The sequence below is a fragment of the Choristoneura fumiferana genome, chromosome 8 (genome assembly GCF_025370935.1).
Source record: "Choristoneura fumiferana chromosome 8, NRCan_CFum_1, whole genome shotgun sequence".
Taxonomy (NCBI): Eukaryota; Metazoa; Arthropoda; class Insecta; order Lepidoptera; family Tortricidae; genus Choristoneura; species Choristoneura fumiferana.
Genome location: NC_133479.1, coordinates 8,170,808 through 8,191,202, shown reverse-complemented (window position 1 = coordinate 8,191,202; position 20,395 = coordinate 8,170,808). Strand labels below are relative to the sequence as shown.

At 37.2% G+C, this 20,395-nt stretch overlaps 1 protein-coding gene across 1 annotated transcript in view; it reads left to right on the top strand.

Annotated features, from left to right (window-relative positions):
* pip (heparan sulfate 2-O-sulfotransferase pipe) overlaps positions 1 to 20,395 on the top strand; it is a 91,123-nt gene that overhangs the window by 57,071 nt on the left and 13,657 nt on the right. Inside the window, exons 4-5 of the mRNA XM_074090979.1 lie at positions 17,791 to 17,879; positions 18,361 to 18,580. Coding sequence (XP_073947080.1) covers positions 17,791 to 17,879; positions 18,361 to 18,580 — 309 coding nt within the window. The remainder of the gene's footprint in view (positions 1 to 17,790; positions 17,880 to 18,360; positions 18,581 to 20,395) is intronic.

Here is a 20,395-nt window from a genome sequence, read left to right as displayed (position 1 = left end):
AGCCTGGAAACCTTAGGTATATCTGAAAACTTTCTTAGAACTATTCTTGTTAGACACACGGGTAAATAGTGTTAAATGTATTCCTGCTTTCGATATCACCATAAGCGCGTACACCTAACCCGATAAGCCTGACGCATCTGGATCGGGTCCAACTTTCACTGCCGGGGTACATGGCATCCGAGTTCACTGAATCACTGTGATACCGTTCACTGACTTTTATTGTCGTTTACTTTTTATCTCAAGCCCTGGGAAATGCGTTCATATTTTACCACCAGACCGTTTTTTACGTGAAATCGACCATACAGCGATCGTGTTGAAGCGAACGCAGTGACGGGTTTATTGTATCGCGCTTTTGACGCCTGTGTGATCACGTCACATAATTTTACGCGTTTTTGACGAGCTCAAGTTACGCAGGGCAGCATATAAATTTGGAGCTACGGTGTGGCCGGTCATTAATACAGCTTGTTGTTTTTGATTTCCGTTAACTTTAAGAGAACATTCAACAGGTCAAAGGAAGTTAATTTCTCGAAGATACTAGTGGCCTAACTGTTACTGTTTAAAAGATAATGAAGAATTAACATAATTAATTATGCACAGTAAACAGTGTAAAGGTTTAATTTATGACGTTTTTTAATGTCCATAAAGCGTTTTTTCTCAAAAATGTCCGTAAAAGTTGACATTATTCTTTACATATCAGAAGGTGAAGTGCATAGTTTATGGTCAGCGAAAAATTAAAAAGTTAAAAAGATTGCAGGCGCGCTAGCTCGACAATGAATTAGCGCGCCTGCAATCAGTCACATTTTTTTAAGTTAAAAAGGCCATGGAAATGTTGGCACAAGTCGTATACAGCCAAGTCTAATGGCCAGTATCAGATATTTTGTTGGAACTCCGGACTTTTTCTATTGGGTCTGAAATAGCTTGTGGTGTTTTCGGTGGAAAAATACACCTGCAGTTTATTTTTAATGAAAAAAGGCGGGAAGCATAAGAAAAATATTGGAATAAAATTAAATTTTATAATATATTTTGAGAAAAAGTTTATTCTATTTCAGAATTATTCACCATTTTTGAGAAAAACTTTATATTAGTCTCGGCTGGAATAGCAATTGCTGGCTTCGTATTAGTTAAACAGACTCGCAAGCTCGTCCGTTTAATACTCATACTCAGCCAGCAATTGCCTACTTCCAGGCCACGACAATAATCTACTATTAATTCACACACATTTATCACAAGAAGGTTTTAAACTGAGTTTTTATGATGTGTCTCTTATATGTCACGTCAATGTCAAGTTTGTAAATTTTGTAATTTGACCTTTAACAATGATTGTGAAGTTATTATATGTACGAAAAAAATGGAAAAAAAATTTGGCCTTAAAGTGAATCACCAGGTAATTTCTATCAATGAACTGCGCCGTCTGCCGAAGTTAACGGAAATCAAGCAAAAGACGGTGTACCAACAGATTTGTAGTAAAACTGCGGTTTGCGCTTAATTATTGTTACTGCTATGCAATCAGAGGCGGTGTGCTAATAAGGTGCGTCGTGTTCCCGAACGGTCGCGACCGCAGCCGCTCACCACGTACCAAAACCGCCGCTTCCTTATTGAGCGATCTCGATTGCACTGTTTGGAATCCGTGGATTGGAAAATGCTCTATTTACGTTTATACCACGAGAACACAACGCTGAGTAAGGAAATCGGAGTAATATACAGCCATTAAAGATTACAGTTACCAATCGAAGTTCAATTTGAAATATGATATGCCAAGAGCAATGAAGTGTACAGGCAGCAGCAGATGGAAAAGCATCGATTGTTGAGTTAATGATGATGCACTCATTGTGACCTAATGATCTACACGCTTCCTGGCTATCATACTTGTTCATTTAATCTCTTTTCTATCCTCTAATTTGCTTCTGTATTTCAATGACCGTTGTCTGTTATTTATATACCTTTTTATGTATTGCGACTCTGTTGTCAAGGACATTACAGCATTTTTTAGTCTTCATCTGTGGCTGACTGTACCTACATGAGTATCAGACAAATATTAGTTATTTAGTACAGTAACACAGTTAACGAATTATTTTATAGCCCACACTTATCACAGTAGACCAGCAATTATGCTGCTGATTGTTGGTTCGCCGAGAAACGTGCCATACGGTCTGGTGGTAAATTACCCCTTTTTGTGATGATTATCCATCATTGGATTGCATAATGCTGGTCGTTACGTTAATATACGTCTGTAGACCATGCGTGAAATGTTCGGAAAATTGTTAAGTCAATGTTACAAGATCCTATGTAAAGGAAAAAATAAATTGAATGAAATACTAAAATAAAATAATATTGAATAATATTGAATTGTGAATTACTTAAACCTTTTACGGGTGAAAAATTGCGTAATTTTTATTTTTTTTAGAATAATTTATTCACAATAACAAAATCGTAAATAAAAACTTAAATAAATATAAATTAGACATTATATTTATTTATATTGCAGTACAAAAGATACTTGACCAAGGAACACCTATCAGTTGCTTCCAACTACCTGCCTGATAATTTAAATAATAACAACAATATTCAATTAAATACTTACTTAACTTAGTACTTTGTCGTGGCAAACAAAAATATTGGGATCGTTAGTAATGTTTCAAATTAGTGACAAAGGCTGGCATGAACGAACTTGACTGTATATAGTTATTTAAATTAGGATGAACCTATCGCCTTTCCGTGGGTGTCGTAAAAGTTGACTAAGGGTCCTAACGAGAATGGGCAGCAGGCAGCAGCGGGGCTACTACGAAATTCGAAAATCAAGTTCGTGTCGTTCTGTCTCTCTGAGACGTATACTATTTAATAAGAGAGTGAGAGGGATGGTACGATACGAACATTGATTTTCGAATTTCAGAGTAGGCCCTCTGGGCTATTGCCAACTACAAAGTTCCAACTCTATCGCTGTGACGTGGAAGCAGGGTAGGGGAAACCACTACGTTATTTTTGTCAAGAAAGTTGTCATGAAGGTTCGCTACCAATGCAAAACCAACAACCACGGTCACTCTATCAACAGTACCAAATTGCCCAGGGGTCCAAATCTTGAAATCGAAATTGTATGTACAAATGACATTTAAAAATGAAAAAAACTGTGTCGGATCAATTGCAATCATTGCAAGACTTGACCGGAACATACATATAAAATTGTATTAAAATAAGAACTTGTTAAAAATTGCTGAAGATTTTTCCGGTTTAGTATTACTCAATAATATAGAAATTGACTTAAATTTATCTAAAGTAAATATTCAATTTAGGTAGTAATATGTTTGCGGTAAATGGAGCAACCTCATACCCGTGCCTCCATAGCGTCGGTCCCGTTACGACACGGGCAAGTCCGAGATTAGGATTTATTGTCCTGGTGCATTATGGAATATACTTGTAGCTCGATACACAACGCCTTGAGCATAAATCTGTTAAACCATAATCCGTGTCCAGTATATCGATGGGTCATTGACTCAACCTCGTATATGAAATTTTATGAAATTGGAATATATCTACTTTAGGATGATGAGTATTTATTACTTATTAGTGAATCAAAGACCCGTCGATATGGTAATCTCTTAGTTGAGAAAACTTCTAAAGCAATAAGTAGAACTAACAGACAAACAATGAAGGGCCCGAAGGGGTATAGAATAGAATCCCTCCCTTTTTACCCTTTCAAGTACGAAAACTTACAAATTAGAGGCTTTATTTATATGTTTTTATGCACGCATAAACACCGACACAAATAAAGACAGTTGAACTTAAGCGGGCAAAAGAATATGAAGGTAATCATAACAAGACTTAGTTTATCATAACATCTTATTATATATTTTATTTATTGGTATTTGTAATATGTAGTGGATCAGAAACTCGCAATGTATAATTGGCATGGCAGTTCAACATTCTTATCTCACTGCAAAGGAAATGAACCTGTAAAGCGTTGACCTCGCGCTCTACTAAGCTATAAACTATGTCTTCTGCCAGTATCCGCATTATTCTGAGGTATCTTACAAAAGGAGAAACAAACAATGGGCCGAGAAATAGCCATATTGTATCGCTTCATTCTGCGCCCGCGGCCGGCCTTTAACCGCGCTTCAAGTTCACCATAGAGCTAAAAGCCAACACGATCCCGACAAATAACTTTGTCACGATGTTCTTAATTCATAATTCTGAAACCTATTACAACAAGGTCACCGTAAATTGAGATAACGAGGAAGAGAAGTGAATCTTCATTGTGTCATTCCTTAATTTGCTTCGCGAGTGCCATTGAAATTTTACGGTGCAGGCCTTTATTAAATCCTTAACGAAGGTTGTGTTAGTTTTTGTCATTGTCAATGTTATTGTTTGGTAAGATCACACGGGGTTCTTTAATGAGACACTAACGAGGATACTATGTTATTTTTTCACATGCCATATCCGGTATAAATCGCATTGAACAATACTCAGTGGTTTTACGAAGGGCCATTGAGGCAGCTTCGATGCCGCACTGGGCACTGGCTCGACTTTTGTGTTTACAGTAGGTAATTGAGCGTCTAATCTCCTATAAAATAAATAAAACCTTGTGCACCAAAGGAAAGCTCGGAAATAGAGCAATTACTTTCTAAGAGAACGGACAACATTGTCGGAGCGAAACATAAAGAACATTAAAATACGATGTTGTGACTAGAACACGTTTCATTTAAGATCAGAAAGCGTCTGCATAATATTTATATTATAGCAGATCACAGGTTATTACGTGTGATATATGGACTGCAGTATAACACACAATGAATTGCTTAATTTAGTGAGGCGGTGAAAGTTTAATCTGTCAGCTTCGTTTGAAGATGACATCATTGTGCTATGAATTTTATTACAAGCGGAACTAAATGTAATAAAAACATGCATTTAAAATGATAACCGTCACCAAACGTTCTGTCTGCATCATATCATCCTATATATCCTTCTATATGCACTTATTGGTTTGAGGCATAGGTACTTGTTTGATCCGCTTCAAAGCTTACGTCAACATCCGAGGAGTGTGCTGAACATGTTAGACAGATGTAGTCCTTCCCATTGTATATTCAGAGAGCGGTCGTTGACCGTCGCCCGGAGTTGCCGGCTGTCCCGGGACCCGGAAACCTCGAGACTACGTTCCCGACCATTGTGATGACTTGAGACAAGACCGCTCGGGCGCTCCATATTGGACAATTTTGAATAAGACTTTTAGAACCGCGGTGCGTATCTAGTCGCATGATTTTCACAAGTCATAATGTTATGTTTGCTCGAATTTTTGTAGGTCATAATTTTTTACCCGCCGAAACCGTAATTTTTTTGAACCATTCTGAAAAAAGAGAAAAAACAGTTATGACAAACAATGCACTATGCATTAGACTAGGTATATACATATCAACATTTTTGCAAGCCGATATTGACCACTAAAATCGACTCTGTATCTTTCAGCGCGGATATACATAAATATTGAAATTACTTATCTCTGCTTAAGATGAAGCCATAACAAATTATTCGCAATAAAAACGTGTATCGGATGCCAGATTTACCTGTGAGCATTACGGCGTACCAGTGGCCGTACGGTACTCTGCTGCGACCAGTCACGCCTCTAAATGTCATTACCATAGCATAGCATAGAGCACTCCCGTGAAATTTCTTGCCGCTACACTGTTTCACAGTAGGTACGTGCTGACTCGCAGATCATTCTCGGAAGTCGTTTTTTTTGCTTTTTAAAGCCAACGCTATCCATTTTAATGCGGAGAGAAAATTATATTAACCTGGACGATGCACGATATAAAATAAGCGTCATTTCATCAACGTTTGAGAAATGCCGCAGAGACTAGAGCAGGGTTTCTCAAAGTGGGGTACGCGAACCCCTATGGGTTCGCTATTCGATGGTAGGGGGTTCGCGACAAGGTTTACGTGATGCTGGCTGCAAGACTGGCAAGATGATTAAGATTGTTTTTTGCAGCCTTTTTGTATTTTTTCAGTTTGTATTTTCGTTGGCAAGATGATTCTTACCTATATTTGTTACCCTTTATTGAAATAAATAATAATAATATACACCATATTATGATGATGTTTGAAATAAAAATAAACTTAGTTTCTCCAACAGTCAATTTTATTACTTACTTTGGGGGTGGGGGGAGGTAGGGGTTCGCTGTCATCTAGAACTTTAACAGGGGTACGTGGACTAATAAGTTTGAGAAACCCTGGACTAGAGTGTAAGCAGCTAATTAATTGTTACTTAACCTTTCTTCCTTATAGACAAGTGTCGTCTTGTGAGCCTTTCTAGGAAGTCTTCACAAACTTAAATTATAAGCTGTTCACTAAAATTTAATAGGTGCTAGACCGACGTTTAATATTCAGCAAGATACTCTTAGACTTTGTGGAATTGAAATATGAACGAAGAGAGGCACAGGGCGAGAAACAAAACAGTATAATTTCATTGTATAATAATATTCGTTTGTATAAATTCGTTCGTAGTAAGTAAATAAAGACTTATAGGATGTGTTGTGTTAAAATTGCATCTGACCATGGCGACGAGCATTGTAAAAAACGGTGTCGGCCAAGAGCGTGTCGGACACGCCCGAGATAGGGTTCCGTATACATTACGAAATTTTTTTCTAAGGATTTCGTATTTTGTACGTAATCTTCCAAGTTTAGGTATATTTTATACCTTAGGCTGCTATTTACTCTTAAACAATAATAATTCTCAAGAAAATATATATTCGTGCAAAATTACAGCTTTCTAGCATTGACAGTCCCTGAGTAAAGCCGCGGACGGACAGACAGACAGACATGGCGAAACTATAAGGGTTCCGTTTTTGCCATTTTGGCTAGGGAACTCTAAAAAAGAAAGGGAAGAGCTTAGCGCCAGAAAGGCGTATGTTAGCAAAAAAACTAGGTGTTGCTAGAATCAAAATAACTTTCCTACTTGAGGCATACCCACACACTACTTGACAATATCAAAGGTCAGGCGGGAGGTGGACCATTATTTGAGCGTTTCAACCGGCTCATTTTCCTGGTAACATTTTTTTGGGCTGTAGATTTTGATGTCGTTTTCGATTATTTGTTAGAGTTCGTGTATTTCTACCAGATAACTAAAAAACTAACCCCCTTATTCATAAAACTTAACAAGCCTATGTTAACTAACAAATGCTTTGTCCCTTTCTAACAAATGCAAATGTCGAAGTGACAGATAAGGACAAACGAATTTTAGCGGCATTTTAACTAAAATAGGTTTGATTGTCGTTTATGAATAAGGGGGTAAGTATCAGAATCGTTGGCCATTTTATATAAAAGTATCCACAAAAATGAGACGGTTGAAACCCTTGAACAATGACCCGGTAATGGTAGAGCTTGTTCGCAGTAAATGGGTGCTTTATAACCCTAATGCTTGTTCGTGTATGGGCTGTACCAGTGGAGGCAGCCCTTAGTACCACTTGTACCTCGTTAGCCTGTCCCTTGTTATCGGTTAACCTAGCGAACTTGCAGCGGTTCTGTGCATTCCAAATGTACCTGTTAATGGACGAAAATGGCGTTGCATTCTCGTACCAATTTAAATAATATACATATACCTAAAGTATTCCACTAACACAAGTTGCGCAAGTTTGTAAGTCTCTTTTTTTTTGTATGTTTGTTACTTTTTTACGTCTTAACCGCTGAACAGATTAAGATGAAATTCGGTATACAGATAGTTTGAATCCCAGGGAAAAACATTGGATAGTTTTTATCCCGGAAAATAGCATAGTTCACGCGGGATAGCGATAAAAGAATTCTATGCGGATGGAGTCGTGCGTGGGCAACAGCTAGTTCTGAATTAAATCTAGTTCATTCAGCGAAGTCGTTGTTATTGTGATGTAAATGTGATGCAAAACAACTGAATAACTACACCTATGTGAGAAAAATATTATTAAATTAATAAAATCCGTGACAATGGTCAAGTGCAAATTGTTCCGATTGCGGTAAACGAATCTCTAAGATCGCACGATAACCTTGCCATCCTTAAAAAATATTAGATCATTAAAATGTCGTTACCAAGAGCACTTCTTGAACGCAGTTTTTATACGGCTGTCACAAAAACATTCCGTGCGTACCTATTACAGTATAAAATACAATTATGCGTTTTTGCACGATTATTTCCACTAAAATGTCACATTTTACAGACGTTCCAAAAATAAGAAGTCTTCCTCGTAGGAAAATGATCCTACTTTACCTACTACCTAACTAATATGGATTAAAAGTTCCTCTGTGCCTAGTTCTTTTGGATTTAAGATTCCTGTTAAGTAAATGTCAACACTTACGCTGGCGCTACACTGCTTTTTATTTGAAACTAGCGTCAGTATTTTACATGTGAAATACTTGCACCTGTAACATAAATAAATGTGAAGTATGCTTATTGTTTTAAATAAATCAAACCTTCAATCATTATCTGTTTAGTGATGTTTTGCGGTCCGTTTGAAATATAGTTGATTACCTGAACAATGCATTGGCTGGGTTAACGACTAGACCATCTATCCTTACTAATATTTTAAATGCGAAAGTAACTGTCTGTCTTCGCACGCTTAAACCGTTGTACTAATTTAGGTGAAGTTTTATATGGATAGTAGAAGATCCGAATTAGCAAAAATCTGCACCGGTCTGATAATAGAATGAAATGTATTTTATAATAAATTTAGTATATTAGAAAATATATTAGAAATGTTTTTGCTAAAAAAATCCTGGACAGCCTACTTTTTTCTAAACAATTTTTAATTAAATGCAGACAACCCTATATCAAATCGAAAGCGTCGATTCAAAAACAATAAAAGAAAATAAAAAACCGCGTAACAATTTTTTTGCTATTTGAATTTTGAACAGATGTCCATTAGTCGCGCGTACGTTTATAAAAAGTAATATTGTAATTTTAAACAGAACGTTGTTTTTTTCCCTCGCATTCAAAGTTGAGTGTTTAACACGAGACTAAACTTGTTTTAGTCCCTTGTTGAACAATCTACTATAATAACACCCCTATTTTTGCGTCGGGGGTTAAAAAAAGCAAGCCGGAATACCAATGTGGATGCATGGAATAGTTTTTAACCCGGAAATTTTCATATTTACCGTGCGACAGCGATAAACGAACGCAAACGGAGTCGCAGGCAACAGCTACTATTGTATTTAATTAATTTACCTAATGTAAGAAAATAATACAATAAAATGTAGCTATTATGTAGGAGGTGTAACGAAAGAAAAGAATAATTAGGTATGGTAGCTGTCTATACTGAGACAAGTCGAGTTCTTATGGTAAATATTCATTATTTAAGTCTTAGTTAGGTACAGTATAGACTTTTATGAAATAATTCCGTTCAATAAAACTACGAAGCTGATAAAAAGAAAAACCAACTCATTTCACATGTAAGTAGGGAAGTACCAATTGCGGCTAATCAATTTAATTTCAGAGCCCATTAATTACATTTCATTATTTTTTAAAAACCATACCGATATGCGTTAGCTTTAAAGAGCGTATCGTCATTAAAGTCATCTTGATTCAGGTTGTGTTTCAAATTAAAATCATTTGATTATGTCATATGTGGTCTCATACTGGTACCTACCTACATAGTCGTAACCAGCATGTTTTTAAATAATCGCTTCCAGGGAAATCTTGTAAATTTACTCTTACATCACTTGTGCTTGACGTGGAAATTTTTGGTTATTCAAAAATATATAAATTCTAAGTTATGATGTAAACATAACCAGTCTCTGACTTGTTTTCAAGAGAAAACTTTCCGAGGAAATTTTTCTCGCATCAAGCCTCTGACGTTGCTGTAACTCATTTGTCTACTAATAAATTGCTTGAAATTAAAACTCTACTAATCAGAAACGTCTATTATTTTAAAAGAACTAAATTAGATTCATTCAAATTTACGGTTTTAGAAGTTGTCGCTAATTGTTATCTTATGTATGACATGAACTTTTAAATAAATAGGTAAGTAGGTAGTTGGTTTTTCCTCCACATCTTGCCCACATGTTCACTACCATAAGGCGCGATTGTGGTAAACGCAAGCCTATTTCTGTATAAAAAATGTAACAAATAAATTATCGGTTAAAATAAATAACAGACGTAGCGCTTTAAAACTCGACCAGCAGTTTGTTTTAGAACGTAATTACACAAATTTGCACTACCTATTTAATTTATGTACCACGCAAAAATAAAAATCCATGTGCCCCATTGCTTTGTTTCAAGATAGGCTGACGATGCTTAACCCATGATTATCGTTAATAGGTTAATGGGTTCTCACGAGGAATTTATAGGCCACTATAACGCAAGTGCAAGCTGAACGACGGTAAATGCATGTTTTATGCACGTCTCGTTTAAATAGTTCTTTACTGCCCCAAGGAAAAAATAGAATCAGTTACGGGTATGTCAGGTAAAGATTGCCAGCTGATGCTTAAATGGAAAATTATTATCATTGGTTTTAAATTCAGTAAGTGCTTTAAACAGGCCAAATTAAAATAAACTAGGAGGATTAACTTCATTAAAGTTCTTAATTGATATAATATTTATTTCGAAATTTATAAAAAGTTAACGCGTTTAGAAAGATTGTCTCCCAATACGTAATTATTTGGTCATCTCAAGCTCGTCATTATTTTCTAATTACTTTCACTATTATTTAAAAGGAACTGCGGTCGAAGCGCTGAATGTTATTAAAAGTAATTCTATTCCCCGGCGGCTAACACTGACACTGCACTATCTTCAACGTGAAAGCATAAATAATGCATATCTTTGACTTCTTCCATACGATCTTGAATCTTCTCTACAGCCGCAAGCCTAGTAGGTACATTAGTTATTTTTAAATAAATAAATATCACGGGACACTTGACTCCTATTGACGTAGGCCTAAAGTAAGCAAAGCTTGCATTAAGGGTACTAGGCAATTGATTAACATACTTAAATTACATATTAAACACCGAAGACTCGAAAACAAACGTTCTTGTTTTTCATACAAATATCAGTTGGCCCGACTGGGATTGAACACGGGACCTCAAGATTCGTAGTCAGGTTCTCTAATGGGCTGGGCTATCTGGTCGTCCTGCTACTATTTCGAGTAAACTAAATCCTTATAGGTACATCATGATGTATAGTGTATAGTAACATATCGTTACAACGATGTTTAGTGTAAATAACTGATTACACATAATACCCTGTAATTCGCAATAATGACGTCCTAGAAACGATTTATTAAAACCCCTGATTACCCTTCTTGGTAAATATTTACTGAAGCACTGTAAATTAATCGTCTAGAAACTGGTATTGCAGTTCTCGTAGGACGGAGCAGTGTATGTTACATTTAAGAGCTAGTTAGCTTCTCTGATGGTGGAGAGCAATGCGAACCCAATTATGGGAAAGACAGGACTCAATTAAAAATGTAAAAAGTGGTCTTTTAACATCCTGCTCTTACACGAGTACGTACTTGTTAAATGTTGCCGCTATCTAATGGTAATGACAGGTAGAGTGACTGTTTTCATTTCAAAACAAGTTAAATTACTCTTTAAAAGTAAGTTTTTGTTTCTAATGTTAATTATTATCGACCAAACATGAGGCCTTATTGTCTAACACAGTCGGAATTATAATCGTTTTCACTGCTTCTTTCTGTCACACAATAAACGATGAGGGTAGAAAGAGATGATGAATGCGATCGCGAAAGTCAGTGCGTTAGACAATACCGCCTCTGATCTTCGTCGAAGATATTTATCTTCATTTTAAGATATTTATTTATCAATAAGAAGATATTTATTAATAATTATTTTACCAATAAAAGATCCTTTAAATAGAATAGCTCGCGCGTAGGTATTATTTTAATTTTAAGGAACATTAAACCACTTAGGTACGCTTAGACAAGGTCTTCAGATCCCCGAACCATGAATGTCGTAAGTTATACATTATGAACTTCACGCGTCTTACTCATCTGTTGAATTATCTTCACCCGCGGCTACGACTTGATGGAAAAGATTTGCGGCGCGCGCCCCCTAAGTTTAATCATTAAACAGCAAATGAATTTCATTAGCAGTAACACGCACAACGTTCATCATAATTTCACATCGTAATAAGCCCAGGTTAAAATTGAACATGTAATTTGTCGCTAATTGTGATGTGTCACAACTCAATGAATTATCAAAGTCTTTAGAACTGTCGGGGTGACCGGGGTCACGCTCATTGTCCATTATACCCATTTATCTTCGATGTTAATCAGCGAACGAGCGCACTCAACATAGAGTCGATTTAAATCAATGGAGTTATCGACTGGGAATCATCTAAATAATTTGGCGCGAGCCGTTTATCTATCAATTATTTCGTCGGGGCGGAGACGCGCGTCGCTCTCGCGCCGGCTGACAATAAGAATGCTCGACCGGATAAGACCCGCTACACTTGATTCGTCATACTTTTTCTCATCGATATCATTATTACACCTATGAATATATCAAAGACGCCGTCTTATTTATTTTATTCGGCGGACGTTATCACGCGAAATGACTATGTGCTTTCTGTAACGCTAGGAATGAGCTTATTAGTTTATTGGACGCTCTAATGGTAACCAGATGGTTTTTGTACAATTTCTTGCTGCTATTAAGCGGTCTTTCGCCCCATAATGGAGTAATTTTATTGCTTTAATACCTTAAATATCCTGAAAATAATCGTCTTCGACACATCTCAGTTTATTAATTATATGTTCCATTCCATTACAGACATGCATTCCACTACAATTACGTCTACGACTCGAAAGATAACTTGAGCATGCTTACTTTCAGCACGTGCATATTTGCTATTTTATCATTCATGTGATAAAAAGTTTTAGGCTAGGGTTTTAGGTTTAGGTCAGGATCTCTTTAGGGTAATGTTTGTTCTCGGGTCTTGGATGTTTAATATGTATTTAAGTATGTATTTATCTATATAAGTATGTTTATCCGTTGCCTAGTATACATGGTACAAGCTTTGCTTAGTTTGGGACTAGGTCAATTGGTGTCAAGTGACCCATGATATTTATTATTATTATTATTATAATAAACAGACATACATACTTAAATACATACATACATTACAAATATCAACAAATAATAAAAACCGATCAAGCGTGAGTCGGTCTTAGGGATATATAAATTGAACTTCTTACTGACGGTACTTTTTTGTATTTAAATCGAGTCGCTAATTTGTACTACATACTTATAGGTAAAGCTAAATAAAAGTAAAAGAAAGCGAATTATTTTAATTACTTGTGTACTCGACATGCTAAGCCCTCAAGTACAATTGAGTTTAAGTAGGAATTTAAGTGTTTGTAACAAAATTGGAATGCCGACCAATTAAGCGTGCGCGGTATCGAAGGGGATCATCAAAGGCTTTGTTCTGGCGAAAGTCCGGGTCTCACCGCGGTCTCCGCTTTCCACGGAGCAGGTGACCGGTGACAATCCAGTTCAAAACGCAGCGCCCGCGCACTACCGGTTCCGCACTTACGGTTTCACTTGAGGCCAAGATTCTCCTCAATTAAGATTTTAACTAAGTATTTATTCTTGTATTTTTTCGGATTGCGTGTTTGTTTTCGCTTTTTACCTCGTTTCACGGTTGGTTAGAAAGTGTGAATACCATTGTTAAATTACTGTTTTCTTACCGATTCTTACACAAAGTCTAGACGGAAATAACTACCTACTATCTAGACATACGAAAGGAAAATAACTTGCTAATAATTGGGTAGGTAGATGCTTGAGTAAAAAAAAAATTGAACTATTTAGTTCGTTAGTTAGATTATCAAAAAATATTGGACACGTACTTTTTCTTTTGTCAATTGTGTTGGGCGTGCCCAAAATAGGGTTCCGTAGCCATTACGAAAAAATTAAGTAATATTTTTCTAAGGGATTTCGTATTATATACGGAATCTTCCAAGTTTAGGTATATTGTATACCTTAGACTGCTATTTAAGAGTAAAACTACTAATAATTCTCAAGCAAACTAAGCCGTTATAGTTTTCCTTAAAAGTTTGATATACTTACTACCATCCTGAATTTTTTCCACCCACCGGTTTAAATTTTAGAGGGGGGGGGAAGCCCCATTTTAATGAAAATTTGCACTTTAAAGGTGAATATTTCGCAAACAAATCGCTGAATCGAAAAATCGTCGTACCAAACCCCTAATGGTTTTAAAAGACCTATCTAACGATACCCCACACTATAGGGTTGGATGAAAAAAAAAATCAACCCCCCCTTTACGTCTATGGGAAGTACCGTAAAAAAATTTTTTTTATTTTTTTATTGTGCAAAATTACACCTTTCTAGCCCTGAGCAAAGCCGCGGACGGACGGACAGACAGATATGGCGAAACTATAAGGGTTCCGTTTTTGCTATTTTGGCTCCGGAACCCTGAAAATGAAACGCGTCAAAGTTCGGGAGTGGGGGGGCTCTGACGTCACGCTTTTATTGGCTTCTCCATAATTTTCTGCTTAATCAGATTTTTCAAAGAAACTAGCCTATTATTAGATGTAGCGTTTTTATGTTGTTTTTAGGGTTCCGTAGTCAACTAGGAACCCTTGTAGTTTCGCCATGTCTGTCCGTCTGTCTGTCTGCGGGTAAGCTCAGAGACCGTTAGTACTAGAAAGCTGTAATTTGACATGAATATACATATCAGTCACGCCGACAAAGTGATACAATAAAAAAAAGTTTTTTTTTATGGTACCTCCCATAGACGTAAAGTGGGGGTGATTTATTTTTGTCGACTAACCCTATATTGTGGGGTATCTTTGGATAGGTATTTTAAAACCATTGGGGGGTTGCTAAGACAATTTTTCTATTCAGTGATGTGTTTGCGAAATATTGAACTTTAAAGTGCAAATTTTCATTGAAATCGAGCGTCTCCTCCCCTCCCTCTAAAATATAAACTGTTGGATGGAAAAATTTGAAAAGAAAAACAGAATGGTAGTAAATATATCAAATTTACAAGGAAAATTATAGCGGCTAAGATTGCTAGAGAATTATTAGTAGTTTAAGAGTAAATAGCAGCCAAAGGTATAAAATATACCTAAACTTGGAAGATTCAGTACCTACACAATACGAAATCCTTAGAAAAATATTATTTGATTTTTTCGTAATGGCTACCGAACCCTATCCTGGGCGTGTACGACACGCTCTTGGCCGTTTTTTTTTGTTTTTCATCTACAACCTTTTCTACATTACTGACTGACTGATTGGCTGGTTAACTTGACCGACCACAGTTAGCTTGGGATTTTAAATTCGGCACACATATTTCTTAAAGAGCATAGAGGTGCACTAAGAAAGGTTTTTTAAATTACCTACCACAGCGTAGATAGGCAGCCTTTTTTTTTAGTTTTCCACGGGGCCAGTCTCAGGCTTAAGCTTAGTAGAACATAATCAAGACAAAAGACTATAATATATACCCCGACCTCAATCTACATGTCGGTTATAAGCTACAGTTGTATCACGAGTACGACAAACCGTCCATTACCGATTTGAGAGAGACAATTTTGCAAGCCGTAGGTCACCTCGTGCTATGCGCAGGCGTGCGGCCGAGAAATTTATCGCCTCTGCTGCATCGCTGAAGTATCGCTGTGTCGATCGGGGTAACTGTGAAGTGTAAGGGAAATGGGAATCCGAGTAGAATTAGAATAAGGATTAGGTATAATAGAGCAGGTGCAAAACTTTTTCCATTGCCGACAACGCATGCCGGCATTCAACTTTTAGAGACACGTAATCTACTCGAGTTGCTCCGGTGGCAAATTGTGGTGTTCCTAATCAGTTCCATTTCACCAGATGTTACTATTAAATATACATACTCGTATATATCCAAAACACCACAGCTAAACGTTACAATATTTGAGGAGCTCCCTCGATTTTCCTAGGATCCAACCTAATGGATGCCATACCAACGAAAAAATAATAAAAACCAGTTCATTCAGAGTTCTGAGCTAATAACCGCAAAAAAGGACCGAATCAAATTCATAACCTCTTTCTTCTTTTCAAGTCGGTTTAAAAAGAAAACATTTCACTGAACATGATCTGATCACTTTTATTACAAAAGACACGAAAACCAATAAGTATCGTTCTTTAAAATCCGACCACTTTTGAATATTTCATCTAATTTATCAAAGTTTTTGTCATCAATCAATTTTAATGTAACTATGATCAACCAGTACATATGTTTGAATTATTAATGTGATAATCTAATCACACTAATCACAGTACCCAAAAAACTGGTCCACTTAATTACATTTTGTTGTAATGAAGTCACAACTGGTTTTAAATTGATAATATAATATTTCATAATACGACATAGTTTCTAGTTCAATGACATGTCAAACGCATAGAATTGAATCATTCATAGTTTTTGCGCATACATGTAGAAGGAAATCATTACGTTAAGTATACATTAATGCTAATTTCATTTTGAATTGATCAATATCATTCTCTGACCAAAAATAAGTACATCTTGTGGACTTTGAATCTCTAAGGTGCCTCCTAAATATTTAATATGAAGATATGTGGTAGATTCATGAGATACAGAGGCATTAAATTAGATAGATTATTGATAAAAAAGTAATTACCATTGCTATATAAATATCTTTGATAAAACGGACAGTTTGCTTTATTTTTTTGGCACATACCGCTATTTGTAGAGCTTTACCTCTATTACAATATCCTACTAATGTATAAATACGAAATTTGAGAGTACCTAGGTATGTTTACTCCTTCACGCTAAAACGGCTGGACGGAATTAGATAAAATATGATATGAAGATAGCTGGACATCTGGAATAATACATATCTAAGCTACTTTTTATCCCGATATTTCCACGGAATCGAAATAAAATCTTAAAATCTCACTGGCGGGGAATAGACACAGTACAAAAAAGGAGCAGTATAACGTCTCGGCAGCGTCCTTGATATAATTACCTACGCCGGCTCGGTACACAAACGCGCGGTACGGCTACCTACTAACTGTCACTCTTGAGTTATCTATTTGATAATGTCGCATGAAATTTAAAGAAGGAAAAGGATTAGGAGCTTTATGAAATTATCGAAGGAATGGACCAAGTAGTGTTTAACAAAAATGCATTTTACGTTATTTTAATAAACCTCAAAACGTATTATGTTTTTAAACGGTTTTATTTAACTTCATCACTAACCATCGCGAAACCAATAGGTAATTAACTTATGTAAAAAAAGAACTTAACATAAAATAAAAATGAAAAAATAATATTATTTTTAGTCTTACCTTTCCGACTGAGTTGGTAATCTAAAAATGACAATTCCGATTTCGATATAGATGAATTCAAACATGCGTACACCGAACAATTACTGTTTATATTGTGGTGACATAATTAGGTTCGTAATAAATGCACGTGAGTTCCGCGCCGACCGTATGTAACCGCGGTGTACTCGCGGCTGATGGTTGCCGAGGTATGCTGAGAATTTGTGACGCGTAGCGTAGGTATGTACGAGTATAACTCGCGTGCTAGCCGTTTGTATGAAGACGTTAGACTGCTCCTTTTTTGTACTGTTGTATAGACCCATGAAATTTGGCACTGTTGTTAATAATGCAACGACAGTACGACGACTATCCATGATGTAATTTGTGGGAATTTTAACGTGAATTTAGTAAAACCACGGAATTTCAATTCAACTGCTAGATGTACAATGAGATGAGAGAAGAGATGTGCAAAGCCGCTTGTAAAAACTAATATTAAGTACGTCCTATCTCTTTAATACTTCTGTGAGCATCCTCTGACTGTTTTATTTTTTGCTTCAGGAATACAGACGGACCGCACGGAGCATGCATACGCGTCGGCGCAGGAGTACAAAGAAGCCCTCGAGGCGATCCGCAGGCACACAGGCGCAGTAAGTTCCTTTCATAATTTATTCCCATAATAATAGACTGGCAGTTAATGAGAATAATAAAGATAAGTTACGCCGCAATCTCCCGACGCAAGAGGTGTTCGTTTTATGCAGAGTGGCTTTAACTAAAGATTTTTTTTTTTTGTTATTCACATTAGTCCAAATGGAAAAGGGATTTGACTAAAGCGAGCTGCAAAACTAAGGTTTAATTATGCATTAATGTGACTTGTAGTAACTAAAGTTTAAAATATTTAATTGTTTTGTCTATTTGTTCGTTTGTTTTCATGGGGAATCCGCTTGGCTGATTTTGGTAAAAAGGGCATACGCTACTTGTATGCGGGAATTATTATTTATTTTGTGTTTTACGTGAAAAATTTATTCAACGCGGACGAAGTCGCGGGCGGAAAGCTAGTATTTATTACAATTTTACACGATATAGGTATTTACTTTGAGTGCTAAACGTTTACATCTCTTTCACTACCAGGAACGCAGCAAACCCCAGCGAACTCTGGAGGCACAGCCTAAGGAAACACAAGAAGAGCTGGAGCACCAATTCCTGGAAGAGACCCTGGTGCCAGAGCCCTGGGAGCTGAACAACACGGCACGCGCCAGCGTCGAGCTGCTGTTCTTCAACCGCGTGCCCAAGGTCGGCAGCCAGACCTTCATGGAACTGCTACGGCGGCTGTCCTTGATGAACCAATTTGGTAAGCTTAATACCGCGGATCGGCAAGCGCAGCGCAGGACGTCCTCCAACGAGATGGACGGATGACCTGGTTAAAGCCGCGGGTTCACGGTGGATGCAATCCGCTGCCAACCGAAGCAACAGGAGGTCTATGGGGGAGATCTATGTCCATCAGTGGACGTCCTACGGCTGTGATGATGATGATGATGAAGCTTAATACTGCCAATGATTTATTGAATCAGGCGTTACTTTGCGGAGGTCCATAACAATGAACTGAAACAATTAGGTACTTTGCTCATCCGCGACCTTATGATAGAGCTATGTTTATGCAAGAAATGTGTGTTCATGCAGTTCCTCTACCTCCACACTGTAAGAACACACATCCCACACAAACCCATCAATCACTACCACCACACTACACTGACCCGTTTCCGAAATCAACCAGAGCTCATCTTCAGAGCAACACAACCGTTCATCATGCTACCAGATGTTAGACTGTTTAATCTAACATCGCGTCAGTGTAGTGGTGATGGTGAAAGGTAGATTTGTGTGGTTTGTGTGTGTTATTACAGTGTGATGGAGGAACTGCCTGAGCACACATTTCTTGCATAAAGTGGCTATCATAAGGTCGCGGGTGTATTCAGTCAGTGGTTAAAAATCTAGCTGGAAAAGTGCAACTCAATACCCGTTTCACTCGATGACTTTAGGAGACAAGGCTGGAAGAGTGCCGCGATCGCAACGGGCGACATCTCGATGATTTAATGTTTCAAACGTACAATTTATATTTCGAACCAGTCGGCATCGCACGGGATGATGGCAAGAGACCGGATGGAATGTCCCTAATACCGTGGAAAATGGGTCGGGTGCTGGTGTGGGACGCAACCTGCGTGGACACTAGCCCCGTCTCATCTCCACGGTACAATACACAGGGCGGCCGAAGTTGTCAAGAAGCGCAAATATAGTGGTCTTGATGCCGGATACAACTTCATTGCCTTCGGCGTCGAGACGCTCGGTCCGTGGGGCCCTGGAGCAAGGGAACTCTTCAGCCAACTGGCAAAGAGACTGGTCGACGCCACCGGAGACAAGAGGGCTGGCAGCTTCCTCGCTCAGCGTCTTGGCATCGCCATACAGCGAGGAAATGCTGCCAGCATTCTTGGAACCATGCCACAGGGGCCTTTTTTAGATTTATATTAGTTTTTAATTATTATTATTAAGTTTTTATTGTTTAAATCATTTATTGTACATAAACATTCTATTTATATAATTAACTCAAATTCAGAATATATTGTTTATTTGAAAACACAAAACATTACTGATTGTTTTAATTTTTAGAATTGTTTTTATCACTGGCCCACCCTGTATCTCGGTGAACTTGATTATAGCCGTTCTTATATCCGATTTACTTCACTATGAGTAAGTCTCACGGTAGTTAGCCTGCTACGCTAATCTCCACAAGTAAGTAAATTAAATTAGCGTTTTTAATATACATGCAAACCTTAGACTTTTAACAGTATAAAAACTTTTATAATAACACGCGCCCTAAGCGAGTTACAGGAGATTCATAAAAAGCAATAGGCCTCACACGAAGCATTTTACTATGGCCGGTCCGATCAGATATTATGCTGATTATTGGTTCTGCCAAACAACATTCACTTAAAACACGTAGGTGGTATTTACTGTCATTAATACTAGTAACAAAATTGCCCGAGGATCATGTCTTCTTCTAAAACTTCTCAACATCGCCTGTAGGTTTGTTTCTTAAAATGTTTTGGTTAATTGGCGTGCTTATACTATAAATCTTTTGAGGTTCTAATACTAGTGTTACTGTAGCCTATTT